General features: G+C 33.9%; 2 protein-coding genes across 3 annotated transcripts in view; one reads left to right on the plus strand and one right to left on the minus strand.

The window, feature by feature from the left end:
* The first annotated feature begins 994 nt into the window (after positions 1-994).
* Positions 995-4,769, plus strand: LOC117334440 (archaemetzincin-2-like). Of its 2 annotated transcripts, none has more exons than XM_033894069.1 (2): positions 995-1,083; positions 2,608-4,769. In XM_033894069.1, exon 2 carries the CDS (start codon positions 2,625-2,627, stop codon positions 3,744-3,746), a length of 1,122 nt encoding a protein of 373 aa, XP_033749960.1. In that variant the 5' UTR covers positions 995-1,083; positions 2,608-2,624; the 3' UTR covers positions 3,747-4,769. The 2 variants fall into 2 exon arrangements, with proteins under 2 accessions (XP_033749960.1, XP_033749961.1); XM_033894070.1 differs by lacking the exon at positions 995-1,083 and adding an exon at positions 1,683-2,010.
* Positions 4,770-5,629: 860 nt separating this feature from the next.
* LOC117333901 (coiled-coil domain-containing protein 87-like) overlaps positions 5,630-21,340 on the minus strand; it is a 31,636-nt gene continuing 15,925 nt past the window's right edge. The window contains 11 exon segments of the mRNA XM_033893319.1: positions 5,630-8,640; positions 9,057-9,137; positions 10,134-10,195; positions 10,999-11,113; positions 11,537-11,674; positions 13,198-13,288; positions 13,677-13,735; positions 13,737-13,800; positions 14,101-14,223; positions 15,944-15,964; positions 16,896-17,080. Of these exon segments, the coding sequence (XP_033749210.1) occupies positions 8,461-8,640; positions 9,057-9,137; positions 10,134-10,195; positions 10,999-11,113; positions 11,537-11,674; positions 13,198-13,288; positions 13,677-13,735; positions 13,737-13,800; positions 14,101-14,223; positions 15,944-15,964; positions 16,896-17,080 (1,119 nt within the window). The 3' untranslated portion in view covers positions 5,630-8,460.

Below are 21,340 nucleotides of genomic sequence, written 5' to 3' on the forward strand. Positions count from 1 at the left end.
ATCATAGCCTTTGAAAACACTCAAAGAATGTCAACCAGACTGATTAAAAGTATTCGGCCATATAGCTATAATGAAAGATTAATTTATCTCGGACTACCATCACTACAATATCGAAGAGAAAGGGACGACTTTACAGACTTCCATGATACTTAATCGACATCGTAGATAATTAAGGATAAACTTTTCATCGTAGATAAGGATGAACTTTTCATCATGGACAGCAAAAGCCGAACTAGAGGACACCACCTGAAAATTAAAATAAGAAGCAGGCTGAATTGCAGAAAAAAAATCTTCTCAAACAGAGTTGTCTCCACTTGGAATAATTTCCTACAATAGGTTATAGACTCAAAAAATGTGAACATTTTCAAAAGCCAACTAAGCAAATACTATATAGTTAACACAATTCATGCCATCGTACTATTAGACTCATTTTCAAGGAATTTAAAAAAAAATCCCAGATCTCCCATTGGAAGTTATGAAAACGTCTCGCTTCAGCAGCGAATTCATGCAAGTGGGAGTAGTGGAACTGTTCCGTTTCCCCCTTGCATCAGTAGGCCTATCAAAAACACTCATTTGTGAAGCGTAGATTGCAAACTCAAAGAACTGGTGGGACTGTCCTGCCGTTCAAATAAATATATACGCTTCATGACCAAAATGTGTCTTTTATCATAATTCCACCTTACCATGAATTAATTGTACAGTAATTAACGTTATATTCTTTATTGTGCAATTTACATAACAGGTTAATTATTTTTTATCGCCACAGTGCTATGCGCAAATCCCCCCCAAAAAGGACAAAAGGATTTACGAACCTCATGTGAGCGGTCACACAAGCTTTGAGCTTTCCAACGTCCGAGAAACAGTGCAAACGGTAGTGATTCATTTTCACGTCCCTTTGGTATTATATTAGGCCTAGAGGCCCATTATCCATTTACCTTGCTATTTTCCGGAATTAGTGGGAATAACTATTTGAATATTAGTTTGTCAATGTAAACTTCCGGTTGGACATTGCACAAACAGTAGGCCATGCATTTGACAGCAGTTGAGAATAAAGATATAGATGACGTGTGTTCAACATAGTTTGTAAGTTTTTTACACTTATATTCCTGATTGAAAATTCACCAACTATACGGACGTCGATTGTATTGACACGTGTCACTGATTGTGTACGTTGCCGTTTACAAAAACAGTAACGGTTAGGCCACAGGTGCCCGACTCGTTTTATAAAATAATAACATATAGAGTCTCATTTATATGTACTCTATATATGTTATTATTTTATAAAACGAGTCAGGCACCTGTGGTTAGGCCTACACCATAGGCTATGTTTCTGAATTAGGGATGATGTCACAGCCAACTAATATAGTACTGTAACACTCAGTTCAATACGAGTTTGATAAAATAAGTATATGATGTCAACCGAACATACATATATCTGTATATATATATATAGTAACTGAGTTCATTACAAGTTTGCTAAAATAAGGATGACGTCAACCGAACATACATGTGTTTATAGTAACTGCATGAGTTCATTATAAGTTTGCTAAAATAAGGATGACGTAAAGCGATACATGTACATGTACATGTATATTTATAGTAACTGAGTTCATTATAAGTTTGCTAAAATAAGGATGACGTAAACCGATACATGTATATTTATAGTAACTGAGTTCATTACAAGTTTACTAAAATAAGGATGATGTCAACCGAACATACATTACAAGTTTGTTGAAATAAGGATATATGTAACTCAGTTCTTTGCTAAATGCATTGACAGCAGATTCCTCTTGTTTACAGAAATAGCGATGATGTCATTTGAACATAGTTAAATGCAAAATGCTTTGACAGCAGATTTACTTAAATAGGAATGATGTCAAGTGAACATTATGATATTGTGATAGTGTTACACTCGACTCAAACATAAATCTATAAATGGTAATTTTACGTTGACATTGACTTATTCTTATGACCAGTCCAACAGGACTTGGATGAGCTTGGTTGTTAACGGTAGGTAATATTTTAATGGACTTACATGAAGCACATTATAACCAAATGTTTTTACAGCCTGTCTGTATTAGTTATCTGCTGGACTCTTTGATTGTTTTATCATTTTGATTTGAGATTTTTTTAAAGAGTTACTGCCCATAGTTTTTTCATTACTTTAACCTTGTCCGGATCAAGAGGCCTCTGTTTTCAACTGAAATCTTTCAAACTTGGTAAAATTTGTGTTCAGGATATGTTGTATAGTGCCTTTAGCAGCCTTGTGTGTATTCTTTGTTTGAAATGCACTCTACCTGAATGTGGAACTGCCAGGGTTAGGAAGCCTCTTAAGACATGTTCTATTCCACTTAATGTTGTTCACTAGAATTGTTCCCCCACTGCCTCCTGTTCAATAGATATAGCTGCAAATTAATGCATATTAGGTACAGACATTTTTACAAAAGAAATTAATATTCAATATGTATTGTATATAAAAGTAAAGATGGAAGATATACTTGTGATTGCATGCAAATATCTATGGTAGCTTTATAATTTAATCAAAAGTGGAACATAAAGTTAAGACCGGAATGATTTTATGTTATATCTAGTGTTTTTTGTTTGCAGGATGAACATATGAGATAATGCCTAAGCAAAAATCAAAGAAGAAAAGTGGATATGTGCCATATGCTGTAGGTTTCAAAAAACCTTCTGAACAGGCAAAAATTCAGGCTATTGGATCTCGGCCCATGGTTCCAGAATTAGACCCACAGTCTTTCAAAGAATTCAATTTTTTTCCATCCATTCCTCAGGCAACAAGTATCGATGATTGGCTTGCACAGTATGACGAGGAAGGACAATCTTATGGTGATTATCTTAGTCAATGTCCATGGCTTTCAACTAGAAAGTTGAAGTACATGCAACAACAATTTGTGAAAAATGGGAAAACCATTTTGGAAAAATACCCAAATGGTAAAATATACCTTCTACCTTTAGGAGACTTCACAGGTGAAAATTGTGTCAAATTTAAAACTTTGATAGATTTTGCTCAGATGTATTTGGGTATACCTGTAGCTGCATTACCTGGAATTGCTCTTCAAGAGGAAAATCATAAAATTTTCTGGACAGAAAATCCAGAAGATCGACAAGCGTATGGTGAAAGGGCAAGTGCTCGAAAGAGAAAATTTGAAATAAACTCCAGGTACCATCCAGGAACAAAACATATGCAGCTGAAAGTGGACGAGACATTGCTACGTCTGCGGAGCATCATTCCAGCAGACGCCATCTGTATGGTTGGTCTCACTATGTATGATCTCTATGGCGACGACACTGACCTTTTCGTAGCTGGAATGGCTTCTGGGAATCATCGTGTTGCAGTGTTCAGTTTCAATAGGTATGACCCTGCTCTAAGTTTCTCTGTTGAGAAGTGGTATGATATTACATGTGACAGCTCCATGAGTTCTAGTGACCGACGAAAACTGATTCTACAAAGAAGTTGTAAGCTCCTTGTTCATGAAATTGGCCATCTGCTTGGAATTGATCACTGTATATACTACGATTGTTGTATGAATGGATCTGGCCACTTGTCCGAGGACTTCAGACAACCGATGCACCTGTGTCCTGTCGATCTCCATAAGATTCAAACATTGGTGGGATTTGATGTAGTTGAGAGATATGAGCACCTTGCTAGGTTTTACAAGGAGCATGAAATGAATGAAGAGCACAAATGGGTGACAAAGAGGATTGAGTTCATTACAAACCAATAAAAAATGTGATGATTATAAGAGCATACAATAACAATGAGATACCGTATTCAACCTAACCACTACATAACACAAGACAGGTGTACTATATAAGAGAAGTGGTTTTGAAATCAGGGCTTAAATGTTTCTTTTTTCCTTTTTTGTTTTGGAATTAATAGTGTTTTACCTCATTCCTTTTCTAGGAAAAAGGGGAGATCCTTTTACAGATGAAGGTATGTTTATTAGGTTCAATACGGTATCTTTAAATAAGCTCTTAATTCTTTAATAACTTGGATATTGAACATGGGTAAAGCACCTATCTGTTCCATCAGATTTGACTTTCGGACATGTACAGTCAAACCTGCTCTGAATAAGCGGCCACCTCCATTAAGCGGCCAGTCTGTGGTCTGCCCAATGGAAAACACTATATAAGGAACCTTAAATAAGCGGTCACCTGTCCTAACGCTGCCAACGGCCACAAAACTTTGCCCCGAGTCGTTGTATCATCCTGTATTAAGCGGCCATTATGTACGGAAATAGACATCTGCGATGATCACATGACCAGGTATTTTTATCGATCATCACATGATTTGTTTTGGTCTATGATAATCTCCGCATAGAACCCTTCTCACTGGTCAAAACTTTGATCTTTGTTGGTTTTCATTTCAAAATACACTGTACATGGTATATTGTTATCAATATCAAAATACATGTATGAATAAGTGCATTTTTATATGATAAATTCAATAAACTGTTGAAAAAAGAATTGGGCAATAGGCCGTTTCTGGCCAACCTGGTTTAAGCAACTACCTGTCTTAAGCAGCCACTATCTGTCGGTCCCTTGGGTGGCCGCTTAATACAGGTTTGACTGTATTTTATTCAGGCTACATAATCCCTGAATTTTTTTCCATCATTTATGTCTTCAGGGAAGTATAATCAAGATATATTTTGGATGATTTTACAATGATTATTCTATATTTAGACTGTGATAACTTTAACATTTTAATTTATGTTGATTTTTTGTTTTGAAATAAAGCAGAAATGGAATCATGTTTCTTTTGATAATTATTTGCCCACCATCTGAGGATTAACCCACCATCATTAGAATGAACAATCCTTGTTATCGCTATTTCTCGGAAAGATCTTTCGGGATCTCTCAAATTTCAAATGTAGGTTCTCCTTGGTGAAGATCAAAGGTGCATATGGTTTGACACTCCCACATGTCGCTTTCTCGAGAGTCTGAGAAAAGGACCTGTGTATGCTTTTGTGAACGTGGTTGTGTCTACTACAAGGGAACACTTTAAACTTTTACAAACAAACAAACACAGTCCTTGGTCCCTTGTTGTGCATGTTCCATTTTGAGAATGATCAGAAAACAATATGGCCGACAAGTGGCAATTTTGAATTTTTATGGTTAAGTTTGTTATCACTATTTCTCAGAAATGGATCATATTTCGCCTGTAGGTTTGACCATATCAATAGCCAGGGTCCCTTTGAGTCGGGACATGGCTATCTCGCTGAACAACATACAGGAGGCATATCACTTGCTATATAGAGTCATTGTAGAAAAAAAGTGTCTTAATTACCTAAGGACACAATTGTAGTACTAAAACAAAGAATGTTCTGTGATCTCATCTTCATAAAAAAAATCAAACCACCTTGGTAGATATTGAACCACACCTCGAAATATGTAAATTTATAAAACATACAAATCTTGAAATCTTGGATCTTCACCCAAGATTGCATTTCAGATGCTCTACAAACTGAGATATTGTGGCCTCTGAACTCAAACACATTTGTGATGTGTAAGGGCCTATAGATATGCACTCTAAACAATTATTGGTACACTTTCAAGTTAGTTGAAATTTTGTAGTTTCATTAAAGGGATACAGGAAAAAAACAAATAGTGTATTTGTACATACATGTTTTATTTTTACATTAAAGCAATTTCGTGAATATGACAGCACATTTGTCAGTTTCACATAAATATAACACATACTTTCACCTTGTTGTAGAAATACATTATAAAATATAAACAGAATTTTATAATAAACCTGGACGGCTTAACTCTAATGCATTTGTTACCATCATATAAAGTTCACAAAAATTCATCGTAACAGAAATAAATAATGAAACATTTAAAAAGATGGTGGTAAGATATTCAGTTCATAAAACAGTATGTCATTTATCATCTTCATAATAAATAACCAAAACAATTAAAATGACAGCTGTTTATGTAAGTATTCAGCAGTTTAGAGTTATATCACAGATGTCCAGCAAATCTCTTGCTGTTGTATAATAAGGCTTAAAATCTTTTAGTAAAGTGATTTTGTAAACCCTTGTTCATAGATAGGACAAGCCTTTATGAACTCTGTCAAAAAAAAGCAATGTAGTCCAAATTGATAGTAAATGTATTAACATTTAAGTATTCGGTTACATCAAGATATTTTCACAGACAGGTAGATATATCCAACAAGGTACGGCTTGTAAGATTTATAACAAAGTGATAATTTACAACTACAGCAACCTCATTATTGCTATAATGAAATATATATTTGTTTTACACATTACTCAGTTTTTTCATTATTCTTTGAATATCAAACAAAAAACACATACTGGGTAATACTATTTGTATGGTATAACTCCACATAATGTATTCTAAATATATAAGTTTTATAAAAATATAATTCTGAATACTTTTTACCATCCTCCCTTCCACTGTAATTTCTGTGGTTGAAATGAACGTACTAGTTACAACTGTTTTCCTGGGCTAGCTGGTTCAGCATTACCAGGTACAGTATTTACTCCTATAACATAAGAGGTCGCTGGTCGGCTCTTTTTCTATCGGATATGATTTTGCCGACTGCGGCGCCTGTCAAAATAACTGACCGTGTAAAACCTATAACATTGTTGGAGTATACCAGGTATATACTACTTAGAACAATTCATAGGTACAAACTAATGTTCAGTATATATACAGTATCCGACAGTGTGGGATAATATTGTCCTATACTGTAACTGTGGTAGGGAGTAAGGCGAGGCAGATTACCTTAAATACTGGATTAATGTTGTTTGACAAACATCATATACATTGTAGAACTTTTAAACAAACATTTCCTGGTGACTAATGTTCACTATAATGAACATTATCTTTATTAAATGTTATTGTCTTGTCTTAATTGATATTCATATGTTGACAATATACCTACAGTATGAGAATACCACCTACATGTCATTTCACATTTCTGACTGAATCCTTGATATAAACATTAGCATTCTCAATACTTAAATGTAATAATTTACCCATTCAATACCAATTAAACCTTAAGGAATTTTGAAAACTAAAAGTTCATGAAAAAAAAGGTGATGTTTTTTTTCATTATGAAATGTCCAACATTTTTCAATGCTTAAAAAATTGTGGAAAACATCTTCAAAAAGTTAAAAACAGTTTATCTTAACAAATTGAAAAAGAATGATATCTTAGATCTAGATTTGGTCATCCATTGAATCAGGAAAGGGTGAAAATTTGAGATGTCTGTATGATGTATGAGGAAAGCTGATACCTCCAGTCTCATTGTATACTGGAATGCCCACATATTAACACAAACATCGTAATTCCACATACCTTTTTATAACAAATCAGCAGAGTAAATATCACAGATTTAGAGAGTTTATATATACAGCACTGAAACAAAACAATATGTTAAAACTGAAATTAAAATGTACATACCTAAGTTTGATTTTAAAACATCAGAATTATATTTTATAATGGATAACACAAATATGTTTACTGACGTTGAAAACAACCACAAAAAGGAAAATCCCAGAATCTATAGTGGTATGTACCTAACAATATTGAGATATAACACTATATACTGTAAATAATAAGAAATCCCCCCTCCCCCCTCCCTAAAAAAAATATGTCTCTTAACAAAAAGAATTTTCCAGGCAAGGCAAAACAAATTTTGAAAATTGGAGTTTATGTTTGGTTAAGTCCATGAAGACATAGATCATGTTTAATAAAGCAGTTTGTGCTGAATCTTATGTCTGAGGTTATATCACCAACTTGTGTATATCTGTAATATATAAAATTCTGACAGCTTACAGACTTCTTCGATCAATATAGAATAAAATTTTTTTCTTCAAGTTTATTTAAGTCAAAGTTCATCTTTTGTATATCTCAGGTCTTTCTGATAAAGCAGACCTTGGCTGAGGTTAATTTAAGGTCAAAGTTCATCCTCTGTATGACTAAGTCATTTGGTTACAATAAGATGACTTCGACCTTGGCACATGCTAATTGAAGGTCAAAGTTCTTTCTCTGTATAGCTTGGCTGCACCAAACAACTTTGACCTTGGCTGAAGCTAACTGAATGTCAAAGTTCATCCTCCTTATTACTTGGTTGCAGAAAAATAAACATTGACTTGTAACATCTTCTTAATATCTGGTGATACGACTCCGGTCCAACATATTTGTAAGTTGTTATTTTCTCTCTTCAGAATAGAAACAAATAAAACAAATTCAAAAACTCTCTTTGACACCTCCTCTATAATCGAGACAGCATCCATTTGACTTTTGTCCTATTAGGCAGTGTTATGGACACAGCCTCTGTTTGACTTTCAATGTACTGGGTGGTGTAATGAAGACAGCCTCTATTTGACTTTTGCCCTGCTAGGCAGTGTAATGAAGACAGCCTCTATTTGACTTTTGCCCTGCTAGGCAGTGTAATGAAGACAGCCTCTATTTGACTTTCGCTGTGCTGGGTGGTGTAATAGGGTCAAGTTGGGCTGTCTTCACCTTCATTGGTGTGGCCTGTTTCATCATGGCCTCGTACTTTAGAGCATTCTGTTTACGCTCCTCCTGTAACCAGTAGAGCATCTCGATCCTATCCCATTTCATCTTCTCTTCGTATGACCGGCCCTGGGGATACAGGTATAAAAACTCTCTATATACATAAAACTATAAATCAACATCATTTTCAGTTATCTAAAAAATTATCTACAATAGAACTACTGTTTTTTAAAGTATCTATGTGACAACTGCACCAAATTGAAATTTATAACCATTTTTTTTCTTATACAGATCTTGCCCCTGAACAGTTTTAAGGGTCTGAGACCTTGTAAACCATAGAGGTGAAAGAGAATGAGACAGATATGTCATTTATATAAACAGTTTACTTGTTTCTGAATCCTTTTACTGTACATTTTGTAAATTGTCTTTTAATAGTTTTTTTTTTTTTTTTACTTCGACAAGTCCAACAGAATTTTATGTTATGCAAAGGAATCAAAGAGCATCTATTAAGTTATATCAGTGCTGATATCTATACTATATCTTACCTTGTATGTGATAATATCTTGAAAGTGTTGCGTCATGTAATCTATTTCAATTTTAATCTCACGGTCATAATAGTCAATTCTCTGTGAATGAAAGCATTATAATTAGTATTGAGACAAAATAAGAAAGAAAAAAAATTAAAAGTTTAAACAGTAAAAAAAATTGATGAAAATTGATCTGGGTTATTTAGTGCCTTAGCTGTATCTGCAGAAACTGATGAGGTATCAAAACACACTTGTGACCCAAATTTTATGACATTTATGAATTGACATGGAGGTAAGATTGTCTGGGTTGACAAGTCAACACAAGACTAAGTGGGTTTGTACTTTTGTGTACTAGTCCACAGTGAGATATGTTTCTGATGGTGATGAATGTTTTACACCTAGGCTTACAGCTAGTTTGTCACAATCTGTGAGAAACCTGTAATTATGTGGGCTCATTAAAACCCCGACAGGTCACGAATGTTCTGTCAGTTACCCAGTACACTTGTTCTGGGATGTTGATTTTATAACTACATGTATTACATAAGTTAATAGACAAAGTATTTACACCTGGCATTACTTATATACATGTGTACAAAACACAACCAGACACGAGTTGTCACACCATACTGTACTCAGTGTACTGGTCTGACAGAAATCATAGCCATCATTATAACAGGGACACTTTCAAAATGGCTATCCATATATTTCACTTTTGATGATGAGTAACATTTTGCAATTTAATCAGAATAAGTATATACTGTTTTAAGGCAGTAAAAGGTGTAGTATTTAGATCTAACCATTGATCTCTCTTGATCTGCCCTTGGCATATATAATCGTTATGAATGCTTCAGTTTTTTAGGCAAACAAACCATGCTTTGCTAACCTTCAGAATGTTTGACGACAAAGCTGTGTCATTTATAATGACAATAAATGCCATAAAGATCAATGCCTAAAACACGACTCGTTAATTCACTCATCAATGAGAGATTCCCATGATACATCTTATGACAAATTAGACGCTCTTTTAAATATGGACAGAACATTGATTTGATTCATTAAATAGATAATTTTGGATTTATATAAAATCGGACTTGCCTTATAATAAAAACTTCTCTGTTTGGCCTCCTGCAGTCGTTTTACTGAGCTGCCCTTGTTACCTGTGTGGATGAAAAAGCATTAAAAGTTAACAATGGAATACATGTACAATTGTATATTAATTTGAATATAGTTTTGTCAATCGGTTAATTACAAACTACTGATATAATTCATGTATTTACAAAGATCAAATATCATTTCAACTTCACTCATTAACTTTAACGACCAGGTAAATTCTTTTATTTTCTTGTAAGCTCTTCAGCTATTTGGACACAATGGTAACATTCATTTTCACATGATTTGGTTTGTTTTTGTTTAACATCCTATTAACAGCCAGGGTCATTTAAGGACGTGCCAGGTTTTGGAGGTGGAGGAAAGCCGGAGTACCCGGAGAAAAACCAATGGCCTACGGTCAGTACCTGGCAACTGCCCCACGTAGGTTTCGAACTCGCAACCCAGTGGTGGAGGGCTAGTGATAAAGTGTCGGTACACCTTAACCACTCGGCCACCTCGGCCCCATACATGAACACATGAACTATACACACATACAAATATATGGTCTAGTAAGTAACGGTAACGGTAATGGTATGGCCCAATATACGTGTAGTAATGGATTCCAACAAACAGATGTCAGCAGGATGCATATTATTTTCAGTTTTTATTTTTAGTAAGTCATATCGACAGTACGGACAATTTTCAAGGCAATCTACCCGTTATCAAAACACAAAAGATGACATCACAGTCAAAGAACATATTTACATAAACCTAGTTTAACCACCACCTTCGACAGTTTGATGCCCAAAAGGCCTTTGCATCAAAATGGTGAATTGAAGTACACTTTATATTTACAATATTACATACTCACCTTTCTCAAAGAATCTGTTAGGATCTGAGGCATTACGTTCAAACTTTTCCAGTTTAGCCAATAAATCTTCTCGCTTCAATATAAACTCTGTCACCTTCTCCCATCGGTCAATCACCTGTTTACACCAGACAAAAATTACATTGATATTTGAAATGATCTCAGAATGAGTTTATGAATAGGAGCTAATTAACATTTTTTTTAATCATATTGGTTTGAGAAAGCTGAGAACCTTGGGTGAGAAAATCTTCTTCAACTACCTGTATCCTGTAATCTGACAAAAACTGAACACTTATTGTAGGACGATGACATAGCATTTATTGTATTTTTACTGAATTGTAACAGAACATGGAAGAGCTTATTACCAGATGAATATCTTATCACTCAAATAATAACAGTTTAACACATTGCATTAGTCTTTGAATTCTGTACATGTACAAAAAAATAAAGAATCATTGGAAAGCTTTTTCTAGTTGGAAATATGTCCAAGACAATTTAAAGGATTTATTACTTTTTTAATTAAGATAGATATAGTATGTACCTCAAACAGACGTGAGTAAAACTCGTTGCAGCTGTACTTAATAGCCATGTCCAGCCTGTGGGAATCTGGCATTTCCAGGGATTTCCAAACCTTTTCCAGTCGATCCTGTGGTGTCAGTGGTACATCAGCTCCCACACTCTGTAGACAGTACAAAAAACTAAGTAAGCTTACATCAGTTTATCACAAAACTCGACTAGTACATGTATTTGCAAAAACAGTTCAATTTCAAAACAAAATTGTAAGTATGCACATGTTCAAAACTTTCATTTGATAACAAAAAATATTTATAATTACATGTATTTAAAAATGCTCTCAAAGTTGCTTATCAAAGTATTTTATTATATGTTATCCGAATAATAAATGTAAGCTAAAGGCTACCCATCTCCCTTTATCTACCTGTTGCTCAGCTACCTGCCTCATTAAACTTAATCAAACACACAGCAAAGTTGAATATGGTACTCGCCCCATGATCACCCATCCCATCAGTAAAGTTAAATACAGTACTCACTCTACAGCCAGCTATCCCATCAGTAAAGTTAAATATGGTATTCACTCTACAGCCAGCTATCCCATCAGTAAAGTTAAATACAGTACTCACTCTACAGCCAGCTATCCCATCAGTAAAGTTAAATACAGTACTCACTCTACAGCCAGTTATCCCATCAGTAAAGTTAAATACAGTACTCACTCTACAGCCAGCTATCCCATCAATAAAATTAAATACAGTACTCACTCTACAGCCAGCTATCCCATCAGTAAAGTTAAATACAGTACTCACTCTACAGCCAGCCATCCCATCAGTAAAGTTAAATATGGTACTCACTCTACAGCCAGCTATCCCATCAGTAAAGTTAAATACAGTACTCACTCTACAGCCAGCTATCCCATCAGTAAAGTTAAATACAGTACTCACTCTACAGCCACCCATCCCATCAGTAAAGTTAAATATGGTACTCACTCTACAGCCAGCTATCCCATCAGTAAAGTTAAATATGGTACTCACTCTACAGCCATCTATCCCATCAGTAAAATTAAATACAGTACTCACTCTACAGCCAGCTATCCCATCAGTAAAGTTAAATATGGTACTCACTCTACAGCCAGCTATCCCTTCAGTAAAATTAAATACAGTACTCACTCTACAGCCAGTTATCCCACCAGTAAAGTTAAATATGGTACTCACTCTACAGCCAGCTATCCCTTCAGTAAAATTAAATACAGTACTCACTCTACAGCCAGTTATCCCACCAGTAAAGTTAAATATGGTACTCGCCCTACTGCCACCCACACAATCCCCTAATTTAGTTTGGAATTGAGTGAACAGGTAAAATTTGACAATTCAAATTTCGAAGAAATGGTTTGTTTAACATCCTATCAACCCCTATTGTCATCAAGAGATGGCTCTAAGAAATGGAACTGATAAAGAATTACATGCAAATCAAAATGACAGGACCAGTTTGACATCCTCTCATGGTGATATAGAATTACGACGACTCCAAAAATATCAATAGACCATCAGATAATTACAAATTTAAAGGATGTGGTAAGAAATTGTAGGTTTTATTTTCATACATAAAAAGGTTCTTTGATACATCTACAGTTGTACCTCTTCTGACCATTTCCTCTTTTCATGCAAAAACAATGTTAAAAGACCCACGTACCTCTTCTGACCGCTCTGTGTCCATCTTACTCATTGTGCCGGTAACCGACGTCACCTTAGACTGTCTAGACTGCCTGGACTGTATAAAATCTCTGTCAAAGATAATCAACAATTTGTCAAAAACCAGGAAAATATACAAACAACTCAGTAGCATAAATGATAAGTTTAATATCAAAAGAAAACAAAATAGTTAGTAAATATTGGGCAAATGTATAAGACATCTACATTGTTGTGTCACATAGTTTCAAATAGAAATCTACAAGATTGTATGAACCACAAGAACACATGTCCATTACTTCTCCATTCTGGATTAAAGTAGGGACACACTATTAAGTATACATATGCACAAGTTATAACAATTCATGTCTTCAAAACAAAACTGTTATATACGTAGATTTATAAAGTTATATATAGATATAAGTTGTCATATAGATTGATAGATTGACAAAAATTAACAGAATTTTTTAACAATAATTTTACCTAGTGGAAGACTTTTCCTGTAGACGTGCCGAGTGGCGGGCTGCAGCACGTTCCTGTAAAGGTCTTGGCTGACTTTGTAGTGTCTGCCGACTTCTGCCTCTTGGAGGAAGCATCATCGTCATCTGTTGTAAAAAAGAAGTAATAGTTGATATATAAATCTGTGTGGTAGCACAGCAAGGTGGGGTGTACTGGCAATGGGTGACATCTTTATAGAAAAGATCACCTGGTCATTATAAGGTTATATCAAAATTTGAAAATAAATCACAAACTATAATTTGTATAGTACTATTTAAGTATGTTGAAGTGAACTAAATGGTCCCGTGTTTTTCAGAATAAAAAGTTGAAAAATTGACTTTATATGCCATGGATGTAATATCAAGCATCAGATTCTGTTTCTAGACTAAATCAATTTGTATTGTATCATTTACCTTCAATAACTGCAGGGTCCTTTCCCAAGCCTCCCATCAGAATGGTGTTGACGTTCCACATTCCTTCCTCGTACTTATTCTTCACCTCCTTCAATTCATTCAACTTTTTCTCTCGCTCTCTGTTAAAAAAGTGACCACAAATAACCTAGTGAATAAATGACAATCATACCAGTATATTATTTTTTTCTGTTCACAAACTCAGCTTTCTGAGAATACAGAATTATCTGTGTGAAGCACCATTAAGTCTATATCATCATATATTTTTTACAAAAATGAACAAATTGACAGTTTTATAACAACTTACTTCTTTAGATATACAAGGTACCAGTAATTAAAAAACATTTTACATGCACTGTCAACAAATTACAAAAAGAAAATCAAGGTGGAAATGTATTTTGTTTTTGAGTCTGAAGGTTCAGTCTGTTTTGGATTAACTCAGATCTAATTGAAGAACAAAATATATGTCTGATGTTATGTTATATATTTATACTCAAATATATTTCGGAAATTCCTGAGTTATATCATTATTTACATGGTATCATGTACTTTACCAAGTTTGAAATTGCAATGCCATTTTTATATGCATGCTCATCAAAAACTGACATGATTATTCCGGTATGATGGTTATCCATCCAGTGTAAACTTTTGTTTGTCCGGAGATCTCCTACATTTTTCAACCAATATCTTTGAAACTAAGCATGATTTATCATGACCTTAAGCTAATATGTTTCCCTAACCCACATTTTGATTTAGATTGATCTAGAATTGATGTAAGCTATCATAATAGGAACAGATAAGATTATAAAACATAATTCATAAAAATCATGATTTAAGTAGGGGGTAAAATTATTTGTTGACAGAAATATGAAAGAAAAGAAAATTTTGGAGATAATCTTGAAGAGTTGAAATTAACCATCCTAACACATGACATAAGAGGAAAGCATTATATATCTACAATAACTTAATACATGTATTGTGAGATTTGACAAGTCAAACTAAAGCTTATTATAGGTGGTGGTTGTCCATAACATTGATTTATCTAATAGAGGATGAAATTCTTCATTTAGTCGTAAGATCAAGTGTTATCTTCTATAACTACACAGTCCTAGAAACAATAATTCAAAGACAAGCATGCCAAAACACATGAGTATAAGTTTACTAAAAAAATATCAACCACTGCAATTTTCAAACTGACCTTCAACATATGTTAGAGGTCACTGCAGAACATTGCATGCATATATGTTAAGTACATAGGTTCCAAGCCTGACACTATAATTCACAACATTTCTTTATCCTGAAGCTTCTAGGAAAATTAACAAGCATAGCACCTTGATGCCTCGAAGATGAACAGAGTTGTCTCCCTTCTCCAATTATATAGATTTTCCAAGTTGGCAACTTTCGTTCCAAATGACTTCAGCCAAGGTAGTTATTCACAAAAATATGTTTAGTACATGTATTTTTGAATACATTTTTACCCATGGATGTGTTTTTGTTTGAAGCTTATTTGAATGAACCCAATGGCGCATAAAACGAATTATGGACATATTGTATGATTGTTTCATCACTACTCAGCTACATACACTATTTCACTATTCTAATTCTAACAACAAGTGTTCTACATGAAGATTATAAAAATATTGAATGTCAATATATTGCAGTAGTAATATTCTCAAAAAATCCACTAAAAACCCAAGCTACCAAGCCATAAACTACTGGATTTACTCATAAATGTGCAGACTACATAGCAATGATGGACAAAGATGAAAAACATGAAGATGACACAATGACGCATCTGATTAGCATTCGATCTAGGCGAGAGAAACCGCTACCCGTACTTACACTTCACCCTTATGGCGTTTCCTGTAAGGTAATTACATGATGAAGTTCTTAGCCCATGATCGGTCTAAACAAATTCTAATGATTTAAGTTTTATTTCTGATATATGAAGATTATAAACAAGACGTTATTCTAGAAAAAGAAATAAACCACAACATGCTGTTAATATTATTTTTGGGAAAAAATTGTAAACATCAATTCAAATATATATTATTACAACCTGTCAATCAAATTTGTCAAATCTGACCTGAAGATTTCAATTAAAGGTTGAAATCAATCTTTGATAAACTATATATTTTTATTGTCTTATGCTGAAGTATTCAGCTACCAGGAAGTGCAAGTTGAAAAAACTCAAAAAATGTTTGCACTAAACATGAGTTTGCATTTATGTGAAAAGTTATGATAATTTCTTTATTAAATTGGTACAATTAACAAAATATGGAACAAAGTGATTTTTCTAAAACCATTTTTGTTTAATTCCTAAAATACTGCTCTTCATTATCTTCCAAACCTCCAACCAGCCCTGAACTGAATTCCATATCAATATACACAAACATAGCAATTTCAATTTACACAAACCTAGCAATTTCAATTTACACAAACCTAGCAATTTCTTTGCAATACACAAAAGTAAAAACTGTGAAGGTTTAGGGTAAGTTATTATACCTAGTCTCTTCAGGAAATGAATAGATTTTGTCTTTTGTTGGAAGGAAACAAAAGACAATGATGTATTTACATCATAATTTTTTTTTTTTTTTAATTTGAAGACAAACTGATATCTTAGTTATATAGAAGACATACATGTTTCTCAAATCACAGTCAGTGTTTGTAAGTGTTTCTTAATTCAAATACTTTCAGTGGAACATGCATTTATCTTATCATTGAAGCAAAAATCAAAACATTTAATTTAGAAAAATCTGAAATAAATTATAAATTAAAAGAAAATAATTCCTACCTCATTTCTGAAACTTTGCTAGAGTGTGGCTTGGGAGGCTTGAGGGCACCAGAAAGGGTCATGTGACTTGGCTGTGGAATTGAATGTGTGTACATCGATATTGGTGGACCTGCTGACTCTTCATCTTCATCATCTTCATCATCCGAATCAAAGAAGTGGAAGGTTGCACCAAGATAGTCATTTTCCTAAAACAATGTTTGCTTTAAAATTAAACTTTAGAATATCTGAACAATTTCATTTAAAATCACAGAGTTTTTCTACATTTGTTTTACAAAATCAACAAATTTATCTTAAACTTTAAATAGGATATTTTGTACTACATCAAATTTCATCACAGATGTACAATGTCTTATTATTAAAATATGACACACCAATGTGATCATAAGAAAGTTACAAAATTACTGTCAAACGATTACATTTTGTTTTAAATCTTATCATTTACTACTATTGTAATTTCAAAATAAGGAATTCAATTAGTTTATACATACTGCAAAATATATGGATCTTACATGTAAAATAGTAAAACAAGCATTTTGTTTTCATGTCAATAATTATACAACAGTTGATTTGGAAACATTCATAAAACTAATTATGATCAGAAATGATAATGATGAACTTCAAAGTAAACTCAACATGCATATATAACAAAAGTAGGTCACAATAACCTTGCTTAGTGAGTGAAGTTTGTATGTAACATATGATAGACAAATTGAACTTTGACACAAGGACTATATATATATACCCTGTATCGTGTGTCTAGTATAAGTTGTCCCTTACCCTTCATTTCTAACTTGAAGTAAATAATGATGACCTTGACCTTCCAATGACTAATGGAGGATTACTCTGACTTTGTAATGAATATTTGATGATGATGACCTTGACCTCATGACTTTTGAATGATAACCTTGACCTTACAAGGAATACTGGATGATGATGGCATTGACCTTGCAACGAATACTGGATGATGACCTTCACCTTAGATGAAGACTCAATTTTGACCTTGACCTTGTAATGACTATTGGAGGATAACAGTGACCTTCCAATACTATTGTATGATGATTTTACACGAATAATTCAGAATGAAATGTAGCTCATTAATCCTGACATGTTTTTATTACTGAATTTTATCATTGTTTCTGAGACAATTGTTCCAGATTAATCATGGGAAACCACAATGATGAAGATTTTTTTTTAAACTTCAGTTATGATTTTGTCTAAATGTGACAGTTTTTTAAGAACTAGAATTCACCAAAGACATGATGACACAAAACCCAGGCAAATGTCTCCAAAACATTTCAGACAGGTGCTAGCCTTTAAAATAACATTAATACAGAGAATTCATAGTCCATATGTCTTTAATTTCCTTGAAAAGTATATCTTATTTGGTTCAAATGTTTTTGCTTAACCACAAAATTTTAAATACACTCGGTAAAAAAAAAAAGTTTGGTTTCTACATTAAGCAAATTTAGATTCCTTGCCTTCTGGATATTTTCTGAAATGTTGGTTGGATTATGAGGTTAGCACCATTGCACAAATACCTCCCACTACCGGACAAAACCATGAACAATTACCGTCAACCAAGAACAGGGTTTTCAAACGCCACTAAGTTGTTAAAATACTGCCAATATTATTTACAATTGATACTATATTTAAATTTCACTATACAGAAAATTGGACAGTTGACATTAAAATTCTACTCTCAAACTCTGTTACACAAAGAAAAGAATGTCTGTGATTGATCAGTGTGTTACCTAAAACATATGTTATCATGATCTTATTTAAGCACACTCAGGGCATATTGAATAAGTAACAGATGAAATAGAAATGATAAAACTATCACCGCTAAGGGACTAATAATATTATATTACATTAAATAGTTGAACAATATTTATTGTTTTTGATAATTTCTGACACTGAAATATGAGTTGGATTACAAGGTTACCAATAAACTTTTTATTTTTAAAAGAATTTTCGAATTAGTAAAAACCCTGTAATTTATTTCATTATGTCAGGAAAATTTTGACGGGGATCACATGTTTTTCAATAAAAAGACATTTGAGTGACATTGTATATTTAAGTCATTACAGCAGGTAAATACATGCATGTCGTACAGTATTTATGACACATTACAAAAAAGGCCAACTGTTTCCTGTGTGCATTAATCCATCAAAATAATCTATAAAAAATGTGTACATTGTATTATGCTAAATTTGGCAATGTATTTTTCTTTTCTATGGTACACACCAACGACTTTTTGGCAAATTCAGCATTTTCTTTAAATAATCTTTCTAGTCGGGTCAGTTTCAATTGGTAATAGATCTGTTTAGTGGACGTTAAGTTTAGATTAATCCCTGCCCATATCACTGCTTTAATAAATGAGAAAGCATGTAAGCTTGTCAGTAAATTTAAATGTAGTTGACACATGACACAGTACAGTTACTCCTAATACGTCAGGTTGTCAGTGACAAAAACATTAATATATACTGGAGAACCTTACATTGTCCTGAAAAGTGGAGAAAAAAGAAAAATAGTTAAAGCATTCAAAACTGATGATGTCATAAAGAGATTTCAACAATGATATCATAAAATATAAAATGATATCGGAAAATGAAACAATTAATTAATTCAACAGAGTGAAATCTTGTTAGTCTGGTACTTCAGAAGACTATGGTTTTGTAATGTTTGGCCCCATATGTAATAAATTTGGTTTCCTCATGATGAAATACATGTAGTTAAAATGATTTTACATAGAAATCCATTCACTCAGATTAAATGGAGAAGGATTTTTCCTGACGTTTCTCTGAAGACAACCATACATTGCTTTTTAACATAAATGTGTGACTATTTCTCAAAACTAAAACTAAAATAGCATAAGGGTAGCTTTCAGTGACATAATATCAAACAATAATCATACACAAGTTGTAAGGTCAGGCCACACATCATACATGTGAACTATCAGGTAACTAAACAAGAGTGAAATATGGGGTGGGATAAAACTGGCTGTAACAGCCATACGGACATCCTAAACTGACTGTAATATAGCCATACGGACTTCCTATATCAAATGTAGTCTTAGATATTATAACCCTATTATAGGAACATGAAACAAGAGGCCCAAGGGCCTTAACGGTCATCTGACTCAAAATTAAACACCCTTATACTATTGTAGTATGCATTCTCTGTAGCAGGTATAGTGACACTGTTGGCCATGGTGGCCATCTTGGAATTTGGATCAACCCGGAAAATAACAGTTTGAAAGTTTGAAATAGGTGTTATTCAGGAAAAATAACAACACTTGGCCAGGACCGTCCCAGGATCATTTCAGGACCATCCCAGGACCATCCCAGGACCATCCCAGGATCATTTCAGGACCATCCCAGGACAATCCCAGGATCATTTCAGAACCATCCCAGGACCATCCCAGGACCATTTCAGGACCATCCCAGGGCCATCCCAGGACCATCCAGGGCCATCCCAGGACCATCCCAGGACCATCCCAGGACCATTTCAGGACCATCCCAGGGCCATCCCAGGACCATCCCAGGGCCATCCCAGGACCATCCCAGGACCATTTCAGGACCATCCCAGGGCCATCCCAGGACCATCCCAGGATCATTTCAGGCAAGTTTCAGCTCAATGCCACTGATGGAACTTTGAAGTTTGAAATGTGAAAAGTTTGCGCACCGCGCACGATGACGGACGAAACACGATGACGGACGAAACACGATGACTATAGGTCATCCTGACCCTTTGGGTCTGATGACCTAAAAATGTTTATCCAGTTTTCTTTAGTCACCAAAAACAAACATTTTATGGCTGGGTTTCATACATTTAACAAATGTTTCTATTTTTATCATTAAACAGTTCATGCATCCAATTTCAAATACAGATATTATCAGTGATGGAAATAATTACAATATGTTATAGTGTTGAAGCATGCAGAATACATTAATATAAAGACATTAGAAGATGTTAGTAAACTTACAAAGGGAAAATTACTATAACAGAAATAGGAACAAACTAAAACACCATTATTTTATCTCTTAATGACTCTAACTTATCAATTTCTCTTCCTCTCTAGTCAATGGAAAGCCATTAGAATTCCAGGGATTTCCTTTTCCCCATTCAGATAATAATTACCTTTACAGGTATATCAAAATTAATTGATTGGATCATGTGTTTTTAATATGAAGTTATGGTTATATTTTAGTAAATGTATACAAATGGTGAGTGGCCCCCAAGAAGAGCCAAAATTAAGGTTGTCATTCATGTTGCTGAGGAATCTAAAATTAATAAATCATGTTTGAATTTTATCTATGACATCTTGTATGTTGTGTATAAATTTACATAACTGACAAGTATACTTTGTCACTGATCTATTTTTGAAGGTCTTTCCAAGTCCTCCATGATGCTTATACAGTGGAACCTTCCTAATCTGACATCCT

Source organism: Pecten maximus, chromosome 9 (assembly GCF_902652985.1).
Source record: "Pecten maximus chromosome 9, xPecMax1.1, whole genome shotgun sequence".
Classification (NCBI taxonomy): Eukaryota; Metazoa; Mollusca; class Bivalvia; order Pectinida; family Pectinidae; genus Pecten; species Pecten maximus.